Source organism: Pyrgilauda ruficollis, unplaced genomic scaffold, assembly GCF_017590135.1.
Source record: "Pyrgilauda ruficollis isolate IOZ18807 unplaced genomic scaffold, ASM1759013v1 scaffold62, whole genome shotgun sequence".
Taxonomy (NCBI): Eukaryota; Metazoa; Chordata; class Aves; order Passeriformes; family Passeridae; genus Pyrgilauda; species Pyrgilauda ruficollis.
The window spans coordinates 2091268-2113490 of record NW_024527933.1 but is presented as its reverse complement, the minus strand read 5'-3'; the positions used below and the strand labels follow the sequence as shown (position 1 = coordinate 2113490).

The 22223-nt window shown below is 42.9% G+C and overlaps 1 protein-coding gene across 4 annotated transcripts in view; it reads left to right on the top strand.

The window, feature by feature from the left end:
• The window catches only part of TTLL11 (tubulin tyrosine ligase like 11), a 39279-nt gene that overhangs the window by 15938 nt on the left and 1118 nt on the right, over positions 1-22223 (top strand). For 2 of the 4 annotated variants that reach the window (XM_041483986.1, XM_041483987.1), the window contains 3 exons: positions 12711-12938; positions 14953-15068; positions 16839-19951. In XM_041483986.1, coding sequence (XP_041339920.1) covers positions 12711-12938; positions 14953-15068; positions 16839-17146 — 652 coding nt within the window. In that variant the 3' untranslated portion in view covers positions 17147-19951. Of the gene's footprint in view, positions 1-12710; positions 12939-14952; positions 15069-16838; positions 19952-22223 lie in introns of those variants that run through there. The other 2 variants (XM_041483983.1, XM_041483984.1) reach the window with 2 other exon arrangements.

Below are 22223 nucleotides of genomic sequence, written 5' to 3'. Positions count from 1 at the left end.
GGCACTGCAAGCAATTAGTGATTGAAAATCTGCATTGATACATGTTCAAATCAGAGTAATTAAATATACATAGTGGCTTTCCTTCCACAGCAGAAGTGGCCTTTTCCTAGTTTTAAGTCACTTACTGTGGAACTCAAGTTTTGCTCGTCATTAAGAAATGAAAACATTTAATAAAATCTCATGGCAGGTACTGATGTTTGCTCTGTCTGTGTGGCAGTGCTGTCCTCATGGATTTTGAGGCTTGAGCAGATGATGGCAAACATCCAGGCCATTGACATGCTGGAGCTAACCCAGTGATTTGTGTGACTGAAACTTGTCTGAAGCTTGTGTAGTAATTATTAAACTTGCTCTGGATTCACTCCTTACAACAGAGGTGCTGTTCACAGCCTGCTGAAGGTGGGAGAAGGCTTCAGCTAAAGGAAATTTGCACAATTAAGTGAATGGTCTAATGACACCGAACAACATGTAAAGTAAATCAACATTACTTATGTAAACAGCAGTTTAATTAAGATAATCACTGATGCAAATCATTGTGTATGTTGTGCCTCCAACAGAAAATCCATTTCTAAAGGCTTTGCAAACTTCTATTTTTCTGTGCCTAATTTGGAATCTTGATAGTAGTAAAACGGTTTTCGTTTCACTGTTTGTTTAATTATTAGCAATTTATTCTTCCTCAAATAGCATTAAATTGGAGGAGCAAAAAGGAGTCTCAGTCTCATGTAAATGCTGTGTGTTCTCCACTGGATGTCAGATGTTTGGAGGTATAAAGGCAAGCTGGCAGGATCATTGGAGCAGGAGTGCTCAGCATGTTGCAGGAAGAACATTTATATCATCCCAAAAGTGCTAATGACCTGCTTTCCTGTCCTGTCAAAAATATTTATGTCCTGGTTTATTAGTGCTAATTAATCCAGCAATAAGGACTCCTTTGTATTTCGGTTGCTGTTGTTTACTCTGTGTCCTAGTGTGATCTCTTGCATTTCCATGCCTAGTTTCTCACATATTTCAAGACAGAAAAGAGCCATTTTATTCTTTTGATAAAGGAATCATAGCACTATGGCACGCGTGTCATTAGAAATATGAGTTGCTCATGGAATAAAATCTGCTTTTTCCCTGCTAGAGATGATGAAGATGCAGCCCCCTAAGTAATATAATGACTTTTATTCAGCTCTGAAATAGCCATTGACAGAAGAAAGAATTGAAACACTTTGGAAATGAAATGTAATTTAATTTATGGCTGTTACAAAAACAATCCATTCCTTGTGCCCTCCAAACGGAATGCTTTTGGTTTATTACCTATCACACCCATTGCTAGTTTATCTTTTCTTGGGTGCTGTTCTCAGTACATGCCACTGCAGTGCTTTTTTCCATTTGAAACCAGCCTTGAAATTTATTTGTGATGTTCTGATTTTTTTTTTCCCTTTCTTTTTAAAAGATGTCAGGTACAATTCTCTTCTCTGGGTCCTGTGGCTCTAGCAAATGTCAAATATGATCAACTAATTTCCTGAGCAGGAAGAACCCCAATGTGGTTGCTCTCAAATTTTTGCAAGATCAGCATGCAAACATTGGCTAATGTCACTCTGTTCTGTGAGCACCCTGTAAATATTAATGTCTGTCAGACTGACTTTTTTATTTTATTCTTTTGGTGTTGGGAAGAAATTCAGTCAAAACAAGGTTTTGTAGAACTTGCTGCACAAAAGATCTTCCTCTTTTCTTGCACAAAACAGGGTGGTTCATTTTTTCCACTGTGTTGATTACACAACTTTAGCTCTTGAAATGGTTCCTTTCCATGATAGAGGAAAAAGTGAATAGTTTCTATGAGGAGAATGGGATCTGTATTTAATGAAAACATGAATTAATTTCTGGTCATTCTTTTGTATGTTCCAAAGATATTTTCCAAATCCTAATGCTGTTTTTAATTTCTTGATGTTGAGGAGAAATTTTGTACTTTCTTAAGGAAAGTCAGGAAATAACCTGTTCAGATGTATTCCATTTATTTTCCAGATATTTTTCTTCAGTTTCATAACCTCCCCTGATGTTAGAGTCATGTTTAATGGAAAAATGAAAATACACTTGCAGAGATGTCTCGAGAGTATGATTAGCCTAGATTTTGTTGGTGATAAAGTCATTCTTGCCATTTATTACTGTGTTTATCTCACTATCCGCATTGTAAGGTTATGATTGCGTGACAGGGGTGGTTGAAGAGGGTCAGAAACTCAGTGCACAGACATGTGGAGAGGCTGGATGGGGGATGCTGCTGCTGCAGCTATCACTGATCAGAAAATAATGACTGTTCTCCAGGCTGGCTGTAATGGATCTTCGTTTCCGCTGCTGTGAGCAACTGTATTATGTTCCTCAGGGATTCATTACTCAGGGTTGTCAGTGCCTTTTGCATTATATGGAGTGAGTTTAGTGCCTATCAAAATAAGCATGTAATAAACCCAGCTATGGAAATATCAGTGTTTGGGTTTCCATTTGCTAATTGACTTTATGGGCTGACTGCCAGAGCTTTTGGTTGATTCCTGCGTCCCTCTGCCTGCAAGTCTGCTCAGGTTTGCAGCTATTCAAATGCCTCTCAAGCACCACCTCTTCACTCCAAGCCTTCTTTCTGCCTGAGACTGTATAAACTCATATATGTGTGGCTTTCTTGAGATTGATCTTGCTCCTCTGGTTCATTTTGGAGGCTGACACAATTCTTTTCTCCATCAGTCAAAATGACCCAGCGTTCATATTCAGGCTCATTCTGCCCAAGCCCTTTGGAAGCACATTGAATTAGCCCCTTTCTCTTTCCTACAGGGCTTTCTGGTTCAGTCCTTCATCAGGCAATCTGCCAGCTCCACTATCAATTCCTGTCTGTTACATTAGCCTGGGCAGCTTTTGATGAGTTAGACATGTGAGGGAGACTTTTAAATGTGATGTTTGTCAATGTTCCTTCAGTTCAGATTACTGAAATGTTAACTTGGTTTTTCTGTAGTTGAGAGTATTTATTTCTGCTGCTATTTCTCATCCTGCTCCAGAGGAACTTGCCTCAATGACTCCCTTCAGTTTTGTGAAGCAGATGTTGTGGTATCTTGATCCTTGCTCTCTGTTCTTGCTTTTCCAATTATTTACCTGTTACATCGTTAAGAGCATTTAACCTTTCTCCTATTGATTAGGACAGGTCCTGTTGGAAATTCTATGAACTACAGTGTGAGATGTCCCTCCATAAAGGAAAGGATCTGGTAGTGCTTGACTGACAGAATAGTTCTGCACTGGTTTTAAGAGCCATTTATGTTGTGCTACAACAACAAAAAATACACTACTGGGTGCAGAACATTGGCAAATAATTTGAATGTGCTGTGGCAGGAGTCCCAGCACAGAAAAGATAATTAAATCTGATGATAGATCTTTTAATTTCTAAGTGGTTATAATCTGAAACATTATCTGAAATGTTTTAATTTACTAAAAAAGGGGTAATAAGGGGTAATAATATTTCTTTAAAAATAGCTAAAACCCCATCCCTTGCATAGATACAGATTAATTTATGATTATTCCTATTTTAGCCTTCACCACTGCAAAAAGTGCTGTTATTCCCAGTGCAGTTTTGCAAGCAGGTCTGTGTTTGCTCACACACTGTATTCCAAGCACTCACATCTTGGCTGGACAGGCTGTACTTTAACTTGCACATAAAGAGTGAATTCAGTCTTCTCCTGAATCTCTTGCAATGACCCCGTATTGAGGGACAGCTGGAAGTGCTTACAATGTACTCAGCAAGTGAGTGGATGACAGGCCCAGCTCATTTGGAAATTTTAATGGACAAGAACTGATATGGGCTGCAGGACTTGAAAAGGTTTCATTTTCAGCACTGTGGAATTAATTGGCCCAAGCCCGTGGTGTGCTTTAGCAGTAATTGGTGTGTGCAGTGCCCCTGGCTCTGGGGTGAGCCCAGCTCTGGGTCTGTGCTATCAAACTGGGACTGGAGACTACTTTGGCCAATTAGACTTGAATCACAGTGTTTTGAGATGCAGCTAATCTAATTAGTTTTTTATTGACATCTCTTTCCTTTCTTTTTTCTCTCTCATGAGCAGTAGAGGAAGGAATGGAGATAAACTAAAGAATGTGACCTGTCACAAGTGTCTCCATAAAACCTGAACTTTCCCAGCATTTGAATGTATCAAAACATGCTCTAGTAATTACATCTCTTAAATATTCACACCATATTACATTTTAAGTTGATCATTAAGAAGGTTTTTTTTTTTTTTTTTTTGCTTTTTCCTGTCTTACAATTGATTCCTTTTTTTTTTTGTTTTGTTTTTTTTTTTTTTTTTTTTTTTCTTTTTCCTGTCTTACAATGATTCTAACATAAAAAGAAAGCCTTTGTGATAAAATACAGAGAAAAGGAAAACTATGTCACTTTCCTGGAGTTTTTGTAGTGCAGCCACAGGAGCTGCTGTCATCTCCACAGTTTGCCCAAAAAGAAGGGAGGTCAGGAGTGAAGGGATGCTGCTTCATCTCCTTCCACATGGCATCAAAATGAACATGGAGGCAGCAGGTCTAAATACATCTTTGGATTCAGTAATTTGATTAGAGATTGTCAGTGAGTGCTGATGGTAGGAGAGCCTGGTTTCAGGCAGGTTGAGATGCAGTTTGTGTCCCTCAGCACTGTCCCAGCAGCTCTGGCTGGGGCTCAGCTCTGCTGTCAGAGCCTCCTTCCCAAAGTGCCACGTGGATCTTGGAGCTCCTCTGCTGTCTGCTCCTGCTTTGGCTGAATTCTAACAAAGTAAGCTGCTTTGTGTTGCTTTGCTTTGTTTTTTAAACCATGAAGTCAGCAGGACTTCAAAGCATCCCTGGGAGCTGTGTTGCATGCAGATGTTTGCTGTATCTGGGCAGCTTCAGCTGGAACCAGTGAAAATTCAGGTTAAATATGGCCAGAAATGTGCTCGAGTTACATTGGATAGGATATAAAACAATAGCAATTCTGACCTTATTCATCAACTACTGAAGTGTTTACTTAAGTGTTTGGTGGAGTCAGCCTTCTGCTGGAAGGGACCTTAGAGATCATCTTGTTCCACCCCTATAATTTCCTCTTTAGTTTTCAATACAAGAAAGCTGTTGTAGTTTGAAGTTAAAACCACTTTTTTCCCCTCTCTTAAAGCTAAAGGCAACATCTGTGTGTGCCTTCCCTGTCCAGGGTGGGAGTGGTTCACTGAATTTCTGTGTTCATACAGGGAAGGGCATTAATAGGTTTGTGTGCAAAGTGTTTTTTCCTGACACTTCAATATGTTAATCATTTGAGCTGAGTTTCTGCTATCAGCAAAATCATCTTCACCTCTAGGTAGCCTGTAGCTTGCTAACATAATCTAGTTTTTGGGTGGTATCTTACTGCAGGAGCAGTGATTCAGCTGCACTCTCGACTGTAGAGTTTTTTCCTGGCTTTTGTATATGCACAATTTCCATTACTAATCTTCAGTTAAATGCTTCTTGAATGAAATTTGATTTTCAGAATATTAGCTTAATTGCCTTGTCTAAAATGAAAGATATATGTGTATTTAATTTGACGTTTTTTTCCTTTTCACCTTCTTGAGTGTTTGTGCTGCACAGAAGCAACTCTGCCTTTAAATCAATTTTCCCAGTTGCTCTGTAATGTAAACTCCAATAACTTCTAATTTTCTGTAATCTCTCTTATACTGAATTGCTTCCCACCAGATAGTTTTCATAGCATAAGTGTACAGGTATATACCACAAACAGAAATTGTAGTTACACAGTGTGTATTTATGTCTGTATGTACAGCAGGGCTACATGTATATGGTATAAAAATATCTTATTTCTTACCTTCTCCTTGACATCTTTCCAATCTCTGTCTTATGTGTAACTAAAACTACAACCAGCTGTGAGAGTTTTGTATTGAATATCTGGGGGAGCCTTGGATGCTTTGTCCTGGTCTCCAGTTCCTCATGTGGCTCCTGAGTCGTGGCATGTACCTTGTGTTCTCTCAGGAACAGCACAACCCATGAACAAATTGATTTCAAAACATCAGATTTCATGCAGCCTGGAAGATGTTAGAACCAATTGATCAGCCAAGGGCAGGCTGAGGTGCATCAGGTCCTAGGAAAGGAACAAATCACTGCTTGGAGTGGGGCTCCTGGGCCCCATCACAGACTTGGAGCAGGTAACTGAATGGAATAATGAATGTGCACACACAGATTATATCCCTGAACACCACTGCAAAGTCCTTACATGCAGGTGCCTTGTAAGAATTAGAATTTAACATAACATGGATATAAATGACAGCTGAAATATCTATCTTTTTTCCTTTGACAGTACTGTGATTTCTTGGGATGAAGTTGAAAATTTTGTCTTTTTCTGGCAAGGTGTTTACATTTCAAGTATTTTTCTTCCTGTTATAATTATGTGATAAATGCAAGCATTTATTTTTGCTAACATTTGGTTTTAAATAGACATGGAATGAGAAATGAAGGAAAAATGGAGACTATTTCCCAGATTTTTTTTTTTTTTTGCAGGAGGTTTATTATTCTCATTAGCTTCAGGCTGTCAGAAAGTTACATGTCTCAGGCATGAATATTGGATCATAAACATATCTGAGAACTGTTTGCTTATTGCCCTGTTCATACTCAATGGTGAGGGAGTGCAAAGCAGGTTTTTAAGGCACAGCAATATTAAGTGCTTGGATTTTGGTTTGACTTAAGCAGAGGCATTGAGCAGAAAAATAACATTTTCCCTCTTACAGATATCCTTCAGGTGTCAGTTCTGCAGGATCCTACATCAATCACAAGCAGCTTAAGGCTTCCAAAACATAGTCACAGACAGATGTTGAGCCTGTCTGGGGATTAGAAATATCCTCTTCCATTAAGTATAAATTAACTTAATCACCAGGTATGAAAGATAAGCAGCATAAACATCATTCCCTGAAGCTTTCATTAAAATTAAAATTCTATTTAAAACTAGGCTTGTACTTTCTATGACTTGATCCCCCTTCAAAGAGATTATATCTGCTGTAAATTTTTACAGTGACAGAGTGACAGAAATTAATGTATTGGGGGCAGTGATGTTCTCTATAATTTAACTTCTGCTGCAAGTCATCTTTCAGCAAGAGAGATGATTGGCTTATTTTTAAGTAATAATTGGTCTCTAGTCTCTGAAACACTGAGAAAGCAATAAAACTGCCTAGCACCCAGTAGCCACAAAATGAAAGCATGAAATCACATGACTTAATAGCAGTGTAATCATCAGCAGTGTTATTTTGTGTATGAGAATTCACCTGCTTTAATAGGAGGATTAAGGCTGATATAATGCAATTGCAGTGCTGCTTTCTGCTCCCTTGGATGACAGGGTAAAGCTTCTTTTCTGTCCCAGCATAAGCACAACTGCTTTCTAAGAATAATTTCCACATGGGAAGAAATATCCTGGGTTTTTTTTTTTTTTCTGTTCTAATGTAAGACACTTGGTGGTCTAATTTCAGTGTATTCCCAGGCTTTACAGCTGGTTTGCCTTTGCACTATCCTGCATTATTATTTTTCAGGCACACTTTTTTAAAGAAACAAAAGAAACTCTGGAAAAATAATGAGGCACATAAGTACCTTGAAAGCAAATAGTGAACACAAATAAATCTACTAGGAATAATAACAGCTGCCTCCACAGAAAATAAAGTATTGGGGACTATATTTAATGATCTTTGTTCTGTAATAATTTTTGCTACAGTGGAACAAAGTCTTTGGATGCAGGATTTGCATTGCTTATCCATTATTTCATTACAGTAATGCCATATTTTCTGCTGCACTCATAGCTGACAGGTAATAACATAAGCATTCACTGCTTGTGTTACATTAAGAGTAATAAATCTGTAGTGAATATAGAATGATACAACCATTATTCTTAAGAGGAGAAAGTTGGAAGTAAAGAATCTCAATTAATAATTAGGAAATAACTGGGTTTTTCCCAGCACCTGAGACTCCTCAGATGCATTTCTCCTTTAATTATTTAAACTATGAATTAGGGAGGGCTACAGAGATCAAACCACAGCTCTAGACTTCTCTGCATATGAAATGAAAATGTCAGTAATGTTCTGATCCCTGGCTTTGTGTCCCTGGTGTGGAGCAGAGCAGGATCCCTGCCAACTTTCTACATCTTGGAAACGCTCATTAACACTGCGTGAAGGCAGCAAACTTTCCAGTCTTCTGTTTTCTGCCAAAAGCTATTTAATCTTTAATGAGAAGTGTTTATTTTTATAATAAATCCATCAGTCTGAAGAGGCAGTGAACCATCCTTCTCGGGAAGGGGGCTGATGGCTGTGGCAAACAAACAGCACTCCAGGGACAGAGCAGAGAGCGGGGAGCTCAGAGCTGCTGGGATGGCTGCTGCCAGGCTGCAGGGCCTTGGCCTTCCCTTTTCCAACACTCTCATCAATTATTTTGGTTTTCTTAAGCCAGTGGCAAAGCTATGGAGTACATTTTACCCATGGATTCACCTCAAATGTGTTTGCAAACTCTCTGCAACAAGCATCGTGCTCTGTGCCTTTAACCCTTCTAGGTGTCAGGCCTGGAAGCTGCAGGTGAAGTTTAAAATCTAAGAGAGGCAATTTACCCAATTTATTTATTTAACTGAGATACAGATTTGGTTTTTTTTTCTCTCAGAGAGAGATGGAAATTCTGCTTTCAGCATTTTCTGCTTCCCAGAGACAGGACAGCTGCTGTGTTTTCAAAATGTATTTGGTGTGATCAGAAGTTTGTTGTCTGCCAACACCGTGGTGATTATCAATCCTTATGTTTGATTGATTCTGCTCTTTGAAATATGGACTCTTTACTGGGGTTGCTCTGCCTGCCTCGAAGCATTCTCAAAGTGTTGAATAAACTCTATGTAAGAGCCATAATTTTTCCAATATAATGTCAAAAATCTCTTACTCTGTGGGTTTAACATTCTTTTAATTCTTCTATCTTCGTGCAACTATATTATTATCTTGAAAGGTGGAAATTCTTGTGCTATTGATGTTTCTGTACTTTGCCAGAGGGTGAAGAGGAGATGAATATTCATTTTCTTCAAATGACACTCAGAGTGGCCAGAACAAAACAAAAACTGATTGCTCACACATGCAGGCAAACCATGAAACTGCTTGCTATGACATCCTGGGAGTGCTGGAAGTGTGTTAATAAAATAATGGGATCAGTTCATAAGAGCAAATTCATGAATGGTTGATAATGCAGAGACAGTGCTCTGGCTTGGCCTTAGTTTCCAAAATGATTTATTTCTGTGAATGAGCACATGAATATATTTCCTTCCTACATGCTCCAGGTACAAACACTTACCTGTTCTTTGGGAGGTCCATATTCTGTGGTGATAAATGGGTGGATAGATAGATTTGTAATGCAAAATATTCTCTGCTTTTAACTATGTTAACATAGTCCTTGCTTGGAGAATAGAGGCTCAGCTGAGGGAATAATTATAGCTTCAGAATCCAGAACATAGTATTTTCTTTTATTAGGTAAGCAGTTGTAAGCTGATACTGAAATTGCTTAATTTATACTTCTAGCAATGCCCTAGATGTAAAATACATCAAGTAAGCATTCTTAGAAATATTAATATTGTGATTCTTACCCCATTTTACTCTGAAATTGACAGGTAAATTTTATATACAAGTGTACAAAATGCTGCAAATTTTGAAGCCTTTAATTAGTAGTTGCAAATTTGTTTGTCCCTTAGCAACTTGTATTTGCATAAAGATTAAGGCTGGTCAGAAAGAAAGGAATAAAACATAGATGGAGGAAATATTAATAAATTAGTAATCATGTATAAAAGATAAGTAGTCTTAGATATCATTTCCATAAGCTTTATTAAAATTTAATTTTTTTTTAAAGCTGCACCACAGTTGATCATTTCTAAAGTGTGATCTTTCATAAGCTGCAGAATTAGAGAAACTAATGTATTGAGGTCAGACATTAGTATGTAAATTGAAGCTTTGCTTTTTTTCTGTGTGGCAACAGAAGCATTACCTTATATTTGACCTTTCATTCATTTGCCTGACTCAGCTGTGTCAGTCAAAACAATTAATTCTAACGAGCAGCTTTAAAGCGTGGGGCTCAGCTCTCTTCTCCTCCCCTGGCCTGTTGGAAATCCCATGGGACAGGAGCAAATGGAGGGAACCTGGGCAGGGTTCTGGAGATGGGGAGCTCCTGGTCCCTTCCCCACTGCAGTGAGTCCATGAGGTTTGCTGTGCCTGCCCCTTCCCTGGAGAGTTCCAGGAGCAGCCTGGGACAGGGAGAGGTGTCCCTGCCCATGGATGGACCTGGATGGGCTTTAAGGCTCCTTCCAACTCAAACTATTCCATGACTCTGTGAGATTTCCAAAATGAGTGCTTCTGTGTTTTCCAGCTGACTGCTGAGCTAAAGGTAGACAGGGAGATGAAAATCCCCCTCACATTTTGTGCTGGACTCAGAGCTGTATCTCTGCTCTTTGTAGCTCCTTCCTCCTGCTCTCTTGACATCATCTCTCCTCTCTGATTGTGGTTTTTTTCCCTTCTTTCCTTCTGCTGTGCCCTGAGGAAGCTCTGACCCTGTTTTTGGCTGGGTGACCCCCAGGGAGTTGAGCCCCTCGCGGTGTGGCGCTGGCAGATGGCAGCCAAACGCCGGAGAGCACGAAATGGGGCACTGCAAGGGGTGCACTTTGTGTGAGTGCTGAGGAAAAACGGGCTGTGCACCCTTTTCCTTGGAAAATATGCAACCCCAGTAAAATTCTGTATTTATAGGCACTGCACTTGGCTGTATGGACCTACACAGGTAGTTTGTCTTAATTAGTCACGTTGAGACCACACCGGCGTGGGGGCACACAGGTGTGTGAATAATACAGAAAATAAACTTTTATTGAGGTAGTGTCTGTGGTAGCATGGAGAATTGTACCCTGAATATAGGCAGTGTAAATCAGGGAAGGTAAGTGTGCAGAATAAGCAGGTTTGTGGATCAATTCATAGTGCAGACACAGGCAAGCCCTTGTGCAGGTTTGCTTTGGAAAGTCTGAGTTTTATTAGAAGTGCAAAATATATCTTTCACTCTAATTCAAATTGTATGATCATATTAATTGGGCTCTAGTGTTTTAAAAAAGGAAAAGTAAGGAAATCTTGTGGGGGAAGCTAAAGAATGAAAACAAGTCATTAAACTTAATAAAAGTCCTAACCTGCAAAAGCAAACTAAGAAGTGTGTTCCCTTTTTTTTTTTTTCCTTTTTTACTGAATAGCAGTACAACATTTGGCAATAAAGACTAGATTAAGTTTTCTTGTCCCGATTTAAATATTTTACAGACTTTCCCAATGTATAAGTGGAAAGGAATGAGACGTGGTAGCATACAAAAAACCGCTTGTTTTAATTTTAAAATACTTTCCAATAAGAAATATGGATTTAAGAGCTCTCTCCAAACTTCAGTAAAAGTTTGAAATGGGATGCTGGTTCTGAGCTTTATGCATGACCTCAAAGACAGCTGTGGGCTTTTCTCTGTAGAAAGGAGGGGAAGCAGGAAATTCTAGGTGGTAGTTTAGAGCCTCTGCTTTATTGCAATCAAGAATATTTTTTCTTTGACCAAAATACAATTTTTTTAATGCCCTAAACCAAAGCAAAGATATTTTTGTAATTTGGCTGTGTCCATTCCCCCTCAGCCAGGGAGACAGAGTCTTCTGTGGCTCCCAGCAGTGTTTGGTGTGGGTGTTCTCTCTGTGCCATTTCTCATTGCTGTGGAGGATGGAGGTTGAAAAATGAAGAGCTGAAAAAAACCTCCTTTAAAGTACTTCATCAGAAATTCCAGGGCCTGCTGTTCAGCAGGGAAGAGGTGTGTTTGGGGAGGAGCTGCAGGTTTGCAGAGGAGGAGATGCTGTTCCCAAGCCCTGTTTCAGGGAGCTGGGTGGATGGACAAGGCTCCAGCCACGCTCTGAGAGTGCTGGGCAGAATTCAGGGCTCTGAAGCTGATCCCTTTGATAGTCTCTTTAGTTTTGCTATAAAAAATGAAATGTCCTCAACTCTGCTTCTGCCTTTTAAAGCAAAGCTTTATATTTTTTTAACTAAAAACATTAATGATGAATGAATAATATACAGTCCAAAACACTGTTGAATTTAGAATGACAAAGGGTTTGGGGCTTCCAGGCATCATTAAAATGAGAGTTGTGTTACAAACAGCACAACCTCCTCTCTGCTGAGTACAAGGTTTCACATTTGGTCAAGGTCTGGTTCAACTGGCTGAAGATTTGAATTTTTAGATTAATAACCAGACCTTTTAAGATTAAAAATAGAAACCTGTGTGCTTGTTGTTTGTTGGCTGTACGTACTCTTGCTCTTTTGGCAGGTGTTCAACAGCAGTGACACCCCCATCCCATCTTACATGAGAAAGAACAAAACTAATAACTAAACTTTACTTAACTAATGACAAAAATAACATTATTTTTCTACTTTGCTATCTGCAGCAAAGAGGAACATTATCAAAGCACTACCTAAGGTTGTTATTTATTTTTAAAGGCTTTTCAGGCTTTTATAAAAACAGCGATCACATTTATAGACATTCAACCTCTTGCAGCAACAGTCTTAGAAGGCCGGGTGCTTTGCAAACCGCAGTGCCACCCCATCAGCAGCGGCTTGGTGCCCACGAGCACCCCGCTCTGTGGGAGATGTCCCCGTGGCAGGGGCTGCGTGGGATGAGCTCTGAGCTCCCTCCGAGCTGACCCCTGTGTGGTTCTGTGCTGCAGGTGCCAGGGCGCGGAGCAGGCGCCGGGAGCGAGCGAGGAGCCGCCGGACGCTGCCCCCAGCCCCGAGGCTGCGCTGCCCTCGCTGTGCCTCAAGCAGGTGTTCCCCAAGTACGCCAGGCACTTCAGCTACCTGCGCCTCGTGGACAGGGTGGCCGCCCTGTTCATCCGCTTCCTGGGCGTCAAAGGGACAACCAAGCTGGGCCCCACGGGATTCCGCACCTTCATCAGGTCAGTGCGTAAAGGCTGGCCCTGTTAGAGGCACAGCCTCAGCTTGCAGGCTTTGTGATCCTTCCAACGTGGAGCCAGTGCCCGTTCTGTTCTAAAATAGATTTTCATCAATCCAGGCTCCTGAAATACCTGACCTACGAGTGTGTGTCTGGCAGGAAGTTGGGTCTTTATTTGACAGCAGATCAGTGATACTTTGGCAGATACAATTTGCCGTCTTCGTCAACATGTCACGTTCCCAGTAAATGGTAGAAATATCATTGTGAGGAAGTGACAACTCAAATTGGGTCACTTGATGTGATTCTGTCGGCTGTGGGGACACTGCTGGCTGCCCCAGGCTGCAGGAAGGATTCCCAAATGCCAGCTCCTGATGCACCGTGCAGGGAGGATTTGCATTGTGAAATTGCACCTTGCAATGTCAAGGAACTCAATTTATTTTTTCACATACTTTTTCTTTAGGAGGGTTTTTTCATTGTTTTTATGGCTATATCTGTTCTAGTCATGGTACAAATACCTCATTTTCTGTCTTTCATTGACTATGACAAAAGAAATGAGCAGCAGCAGCAGATGTACTCTTAAAACACAGATCCTGTTTCTATGCAGATGCATTTAGCATTCAGGAATGAATATAAAACAACTTGGTTTATACAAATGATGATATATAGAAAATGTCTGAAGGCATCTGCTCTATCCACAGACCAGCACAGGATTGCATCCAGTTCTGTATTTTTTGTAGTTTTATCCAGCCTTATTTTGGCACTTGTCAGAGGAATACAGAATACATGCCAACATTTTCTTTTAAGAATATTCAGATAAATTGCCATAGCTCAATGAAATAGCATTTGCAGTTTCTTAATGCATGTTAAATTAAACTTTTTAATACTGGCAGATATTTTTGTTTATTTTCTCCCAGAGCATCTATGCCAGCTATAAGGCCCTTTTTTGAAGAGCTGTCATTGCTGTTCATTTCAGAAGGAAGGTCAGGTTTCTGTGTGTTGTATCACTTTTCAGGAAAAAAATGGTACACGAGTGGGATTTTTTGTGTGTGGGCAGGTGCTTGCAAAGACTGTCCACCCAAATTCTGGCTCATCAAAATCTGTTCTCCTTTTATGTTTTATTCATTCTAAAAAAGTGGCTAGAAGGGAAACTGACTATCTCTAGTCCTTGCTTGGATGCTGCCTGGGAGGTTTTGGGCTATCTAGGCAAGGCCTTACTTTATTTTAAGGGAGCTCTGTTGAGGTTACACTAAAGAGTGAGATTTGCTTCAATTGTCTGAGTTTGGGGTAGGGTTTTCTTGGGTTTTTTTGTTTCTTTTCTGGCAAGAAATTTTGGCCAGCTCTTTGGCATGGGCAGTGGTGGCAGCCAGGCTGCCAGACATCTGGAAATCCTGGACACAGAGCTGTTCCCAGGGCTGGTGAGCACCACACTGCACACTCAGACACACACAGTCCCAGCTCCACACCCCGAGCTGCATCCAGAGCTGCATCCAGAGCTGCAACCAGAGCTGCTCTCCATGCAGGGCTCCATTCCACGAGGGGACATCCTGCTGGTGTTGAGGCATGGAGGAGCAAGGCTGTGCCTGAAAGCTTCCTCCAGCCCTTTCCAAACAGGATCAGTCAGACAAATAAAAGGGAATTTCTCTGTGCAAACCCTGCCTTGTGCAGATAGTCTGTGCAGATTTGTGGTGGGTTTTGCAGTGTTCCAATTAATTCCATCTCTTACAGCCTCAGAGTACTGGCAATGCCCTGGGAGAAAGCTCTGTGTTGTTACAGGTCCTATTTTTAATTGAAATATTCCTGGTTTGGGCCTGTTCCATTCAGATAGGAGCACTTAATGAATGCTGGTTTGTTTGCTCTCTGCTGTGTGTGTTTTATTAGACTGAGCACGTTACAATGAGTCTGTACACATGATGACATGGGTAAACTCTTCTCCTGCAAGTTGCCCTTGCAGAATTTCTCCTAACTTGGGAGTTTGGATGTAATGAGAATCTCATCTTTATTTTGTTTCTTTTTAACAGAAACTGCAAACTGAGTAACAGCAATTTTTCAATGGCTGCTGTAGATATCCTATATATTGATATCACAAGGAGGTGGAACAGCATGGGCATTGACCACAAGGAATCAGGTAACCCAGGTTTGTATTCAAAAACTATTAAATCGGACTTTTGGGGTTATTTTTTTTCAATTGTAGTTGCTCAGGTACACCTCAAACATTGATAGAAATGGGAAGAAGCCATGTACACCTGAGGCAGGCATATACACAACCAATTCTCCTGGTTAGTGCTGTGGCACTTACCCTTCAGGGCAGTATTACTTTAGGTATGTAAGGGTCACCTCAGTTTCACAGCTGTATAAAATCTGAGTATTTGCATTTAGCATTTCAGGGCGGGTATAAATCACTTACGTGGTTGGCTGGTAAGGCAAGCTGTCCACCTGCTTCTGTTGGCTTTATGTTTAGCCCACTCCCAGCTGTAACCAAGACAAGCATGATTCTGTTGTTCTAGAACAGCTTCTAACTTTTTTCCTAATATGCTGCACATGAGTGTCACTTCTGGGGAGAAAGTGTGTGTGTTACCAGAGGTGCTTTCCCTGCCTGCAGCTCACCGTGACTGATAAAATAATTTACTGAGCTGGCAGCTGCTGCTTTCAGATAACTCAACAATTCCTTTGCAAGCTGTTCTACAGCCAAGATCGTAAACGACCCCAGCTGCAGCCTTGGTTGAGAGAAATTATACCTCAGAATGTAATTGTCATATTTTGAAAAGGTGCCTTTCCTACAGCATCAATAAGCCAACACAGTTAAAAACCCCAAACCTTTCAATATCTCATCCTAAAATAATCTTCTTAAGTGTATGTTCAGACTGGGAGAGCTTGTGGCATTCTGCACAACCAATTGGGGTCTGGCTTCTTAATTAAGAATTTGAGTAGGTATTACATCAAGGTTTTAAATACAATAATTAGTGTTAATACTCATCTCCTCTTCCCCTTGGCTCTGGTAATGTGCTATTAGCGAGATGTGATCGAACAGCAGCTGAAGAGTCTCCCCTGCAGCATGGGGCTTCTGCAGGGGACTTCTGTGTGGGAAGGGGTAGAGCAGTTGCATTATAGCAGAGACATTTTTTGGCACTGCACTCTTCAGCTGTTTGTTTTTCATTCAGTTGAAACAACTATTGTGGAGTTGCTGGGTATGACTGAAAAAATGGCCTCTTCACCTTCAAAAGGGTTTGCACCTGGTACAGGCTGTGTATGAGGGAAGTAGTGCTTCAAACAAACTCATATCTTGCTAAGGTGATACTTGGTAATGGGGTTACCTTCATAGTGCTACAGGCTGAAATAACACACTGGTGTGAACTTTTGGGTCAGATCTGTCTCTAAAAGACTCCATTCAGCTGCCGACATAAGCTTGTTTTTCTCTCCAGCTGGATTGTTTTCCTTGATGCTCAGTATGTTACCGTTGTCTCATTTGGTTTCAACTTAATAATTTTGGCAGCAAAAATCAAGGCTAATACTACATCAATGTAATGGTGTCATATCCCAAAATGGGTTCTTGCTGTACCACTTTGCCTCTGGATTGCAGGCTGAGGTCTGCAAAGCCAGAAGCTGTCACAGTGATAGAGAACGTCACCCATCTGTAACCCAGCCTGGGCTTACCCTGCCCTGAAACACCCAATGAGTGTGACACAAATAAACCTTGGCTTTTGCTCTTTGAAGGACAATTTCTTTGCTTTCTGAGCATTCCAGATTGCTGCCATTTAAATGAAAATATGTGAACTAGCACAATTGTGCGTGTTCACACCCATCACACACACATTTGGCCCTGCTGCCACAACAAACAAGAGACAGCGTTATCCCTAAGGAATGCAGGCTGCTAGAAATGCCTCCTGTGAGCACCTTTTCCTTGCAGGAATGTGTCTGCAAGCCTTTGTGGAAGCTTTCTTCTGCCTGGCCCAGAAGAAGTACAAGGCGCTGCCGCTGCACAAGCAGGTGCTGTCGCTGATCGAGCTCTGCGAGTGCCGCCTGGCTGCCCTGCACGGGAAGCGCCTGGTGTGGGGCTGCGGGCTCGCCGAGCCCCGCGGGACCCTGCGGGCCACGGGGACCGCGCCCGGCCCCGGCTGCACCGGCCCTGCCCGGCCCCACGGCCACCAAGTGCTCAGACTGCAGAAACCATCGCAGCTGAGGGCGCTGATGTGCCGGGACAGAACGGGGAGTTAATCCCCGGCCAGGTACGTGTACTGCTGGAGGAGGGACCGGCGTTGGAATCCCTTCATTTCAGAGTGACAGCTATTTATTTCAGCTGGATTTTTTTATTTATGCTTTTCAAAAAGTCTACTGCAACTTCCCGTTTTCAAATAATGACTCTGGCAATGGCTATTTCTTCACCTCTTTGTGGGATTTACCGTGCACATCCCGTGACAAACTGCATTCATCCTGAGTGTGTGAAAAGAAGAACCAAACCACAGGGGATGATAACCAGCATCATGGCATTGACTGAGGCACACTCGTGTCAAAGGAATTACATTGCTTTGTGTGCACAGGACGTGTCACAGCAACCAAGGAAGGAACTGCAGCCACAAATACCAGACTGGAGAACTGAAATCTGAAATTACACTTGTGGTCAGACTTCAGGCCTTGACTCTCTTCTTTCCATGGCTTGGACTGTAGGTGTTGGAATCAATACAGATTTGGTCAATATCTGTGTACTTATTTTTTAAAGTCAGTCTTAAAGCACTGAAATAATATTTTGGCTTCTACTTCTTTATACATGTCTTTGCCATGACAAGTACTGTTAGTTTTTTAAAGAAGAACTAAAACTGTTTATCCTTTTGCTTCCACAGAACCAATAAGCTCACACTTATTCACAGAAAAAAGATTTACTTTCTTAAGTCGAATTTGGTGAATCAAGTGGTGGTTTTGTCTTCAGGGATTCAGCACTGCTTCTGCAGAAAGCTGTACAGTGTAAAGGCCTAAGAGGTCATCTAAATTCCAGTGGAACCAACCCTGTCACTGACTTTAGCCTAAACTAACCATATTCTAGGTTTGCTTATTTTTTGTCTTTTGCATGCTTGTTACCCTCTTGGGACCTGCAGTAACATCTAGAGCAGATCATCTTTGTGTCTTTGCTCATATTCTTCATTTTTCCCTTAAATTACAGTGTAACTCTGTACAAATTAGATCTAAGGATGTTGTGTCAGAACTGCTGGAGTTGTACAGAGTGGTTTTATTATCCAGGAAATGAACCATGACTTCCATGATCACACACTTCTTGTGGGGACTAGCAGGACATGAGACTGGCTGGAAGCACAGGACAGTTCAACTTGGAACTTCAGGGGTGTGGAGTGAAATTCTTTGTGGTCTCCCATTTATTACAATAATGAATGGCTACATCTGAGCTTGATTTTCCTCCTTTGTTCTACTCTTTAATGTTAATGACTTTGCTTATGTTTTAGTGTCCTCCATGCTATCAGAAGTGGCAAAGCTGTAAGATGGGCACTGAGCTTTGGGCTGGAGAACATTCCTTGAGCTCCATGTCAAAATGTTCCAGTGGCTGGTGCCCCTGAAACGTGCTGTGTCACTGAGGGGGAGTCCACCTGTTCCAAGTCAGGGACTAAATGCACACATGGTGCATCAAGTGAGTTTCCACTTCAGGGAATGTTTGTAGAGTTTTTTTTCCTGATTTCAGTTTTAAGCAGCATGTGTTTTTCCCAAGTGGCAATAGCAGCATGGCAATGCAATGCAGGAGTCAGGCTGAGCCCACACAAAACTAGTCCCCAGCATGTGTTAATCTCAGATGTGGGCATCCCTTCTCCTTATCTTTTTCTGTAACACAAATAAAATAGTACTAGATGATCTTTTTTAGTTCAACGGCCAGACTTTGAAATTTTATGTATTGTACATAAGAGGACAATTGTAGACTAACTAATGCCACTGCCCTCAGCCTTGTTCAAATGTCATAAAGATTATTGCAGTATGAAGATAAAATGCAGAACTCCAAAGTCTGGCACCTGTCAGAACAAATGAAGCTGAAAGGGTCATTTTTTTCACACTTTCATTGTAATATATTTGAAGACATTCACAGGTTGAAAAATGGTTACTTCTCCTTTTGTGACATCTGACATTTGTCTTGCGATTGGCAGTGTGTTACTGGAAAATAGCTTACAGTTCCTCTCATCTCATGATTGATGTCCTGTAAAGACAGAGTTACAGAGGAGTCAGATTTGAAATGCAACGACTGCGAATGCCTTTCCCTGCACCTTTGAAGTACTACGATGTGTGGCCTGAAATATCCCGGTTTTGCAATTGTATAACTTACCCTGATATCAGTGGAATAAATTAACTATTGTATATTGAACACTGATAAGATCTCTCTCTCTATGGGAGACCTTTATACTCTCTGGATCTAATAGAGGTTTTTATAGCTCATGCATCCACAGGCTGATGCTGCATGCTCTATTCATCTCCCACTTCAAATATGAAAGGTCCCTTGTAGAATAGTCAAAATATTCAATTATCTGCCTCTAGTAATCCACTGTTCATGTATTTATATAATTGGAAAATTGAATGCTATATTATTCTCGGGGAGGGGGGGGGGGGCGGGGGAATAAACCAGGAATGTACTTTAGAGATTTAATGGCAGTCACATTTCTCTTCCCTCCTGTCTAATTCAATTTCCTCTGAATATTATTTAGCATCCAATTGCATAGAGCCTTTAAGTTACCAGTCTGTGCCCATGCAAATGACCAGAGACACTTTATCCAGGATATGAATGCTAATGCACTGATAATCTGTTAATCCTGAGGTACCTCTCGAGCTAAAGAAACAATACAGGAAAGGCGTTGGATTTTTAACAGCACTTTTGTATATATTCTCTTCAGAGAATACCACAGCACTGCACTCATGGTTCTATTTATGACATAAATGATATGAATATTGTATACCAGTGAAATCTTTCTTGTTATCAGACACACCGGGTCTGGTGTTCCTTTCTGAGTAGAAATCAGAATAAAACAACATCTAACAAAAATCTGAGGCGAGTCCAGAATTTTAACCCTTTTCCCTGCAGGCTTGTGTGCAGCCTGAATGTGCCCAGACTTGCTCAGTGATTCCTTGTTGCATTTGTGTTTTTTCTCTGTATCGGGCTGTTGCAGGTAAGGCACCAAAAACCTGCCCCGGGCTCTGGGCACTGCTTGTCCTGCCCCACACGCGCCGTCCCTGCGGAAAGTTCTGGAGCGCTGGACAGGCCCCACAGCGATCCACCGCCTGCCGCACACCTTAAAGGGAAGGGCAGGGCAGGTGCTGGCTCATTACAGAGTTTATGACCAGCTGGGAGACTCCAGCCCACCTGCACCCGGCTGGTGCCCTCAGCGCGGGCAGGGTGTCCTGGTTACGGGCTGAGCCCTCAGCGCCCTCAGGAGGGCTCGGCCGCCGCCCCGGGAACGGTGACGGTGACGGCGTGTGGAGCCCCGGCCATGAGGAGGGACCTCTTCCCGCTCCGGACCGAGCCTGGCGGGGCAGGTACACCCTTCCTTGTCCTGGGTGTTCGGTCAGGCGGGGATTTGGGGTGACTGGGCCGTGGCTCCTGCACTACTTTACCTGGGAATCCCCCGAGGCGGTGCTGGGCTTGTTGGAAAATGAGAGCAGGCCCGCCCCGCCCCGCCGTTCTGCAGGGAGGGGATGGCGTCCGGTGCCTGGGATGCCCTTCGGTTTCAGGGAGCAGAACCGTGGGGCTACTCCTCGGTCAGATCCTCCCGATGGAGCTCCATGGGCATCCCGGAGAGCCCTGCCCAGGAAAATGTCCCCGAGAGGATCCCGGGCGCGGGCAGAGCCCGGCGTTTCCAGAACCTTCCTGGCGACAGAGCCGTGAGGGCGGGAAGGGGCCGTGAGGGAAGGGGCGGCCGGGGTCGCGGGGCCCCGCGGGTTTTTGGGGCACACCCGGGGTGAAGTGAGGCGTTTCCATAGCAATGTCCAGGGTTTCCCCTCATTGCGCCGGTCTGAGCCCTGTCAGTGGCCCGTGGTGATGAGTGTCAAGGAGCTGGTACATGCTGCGCTTTGTGCTTTGTTCCACCTCCCGTCTCTGTCGTCGTGGAGGTTGATTGGAATCTTCTGTGTGGGGCACTCTCATCACACTCTGTGCCACGGGTAAGGACACCTTCCTCTATCCCAGGTTTCTCCAAGCCCCGTCCAGCCTGGCCTTGGACATTTCCAGGGATTCAGGGGCAGCCACAGCTTCTGTGGGCACCCTATGGCAGGGCCTGCCCACCCTCCCAGGGAGGGATTTCCTCTGCTTTCTCAGAGGTTCTCCTGCCCCTGCAGACACCTGGCTGTGCCTCACAGAGGTCCTGCAGCTCCTTGTTGCCCACCTGAGCAAGAACAAACTGCTCCAAGCAGAAGCTGAGCACTTGATTTTCTTAGGTACTGACTCTGCTCATGGAGCTGCCCCTCCTTTGGCCACACTGACAGGCACTGCTGCCACACCTCAGCCTGAGAGCACGCTGGCTCTGTCCCTTTGCCCGCTGCAGATGTCCTGGCTGGATGAGAGATGGTGTTTGCTCCAAATTCCTGCTGAAATAGCAGTGAGGTGTCTACATCTGCCCAGCTATGCTCGACTTGTCTCGCTCTGCCCTCTGGTTGTTCCTCCATAAGGGGAAATTGATAAAGTATTTATTTTTCTCTGGCTGTTTCCATCTGTACTGCCTTGAGAGCATCCTCCGGCTCGCTTGGTTTGTTCAGCAGGATGAGGTCCCAAGCTCCCGCTATCCCTTCCCCAACCGCACGCAGCCCAGCTCGTGCTTTTCTCTCCGATTATTTCTGCCTTACTTACCTTCACTTCACCTTAAGCACACACACACACAAAATCATCAGCGCTACCCAGATAAATCCATCTGGTCTCTGTCTCAGCCTCATTTAACCTCCCATTGAAGAGATGGTATCACATGGTATTCAGCTGGAACCTATTACCTTGCATGCCCAAGCATATCACATTGAATTACCCTGGCCCACAGGCCTGCGGTGTTTGCTAATAGCTAATGGCTGCTTTTAACTTAGAGGTGATTTATTCGAGCGCGTTTCTGTTCGCAGTGCAGCGAGGGGGGTGTGCCAGTGTGTTAAGCAGCGCTCAGCGAGGGAGCTCCGCACCTCCGCCTGCTGCTGGCGCTTCCCGGTATTCCCGTTCCTCACCGCTGTCCCAGATGCAGCAAGTGTCAGGGGGCGGGAGTGAGTGCTCCTGGCTGCGCGGGACGGCACAGTGCCTGCCTGTTGTCACCAACCTGATGTGGCACATCCGTGTGCTCAG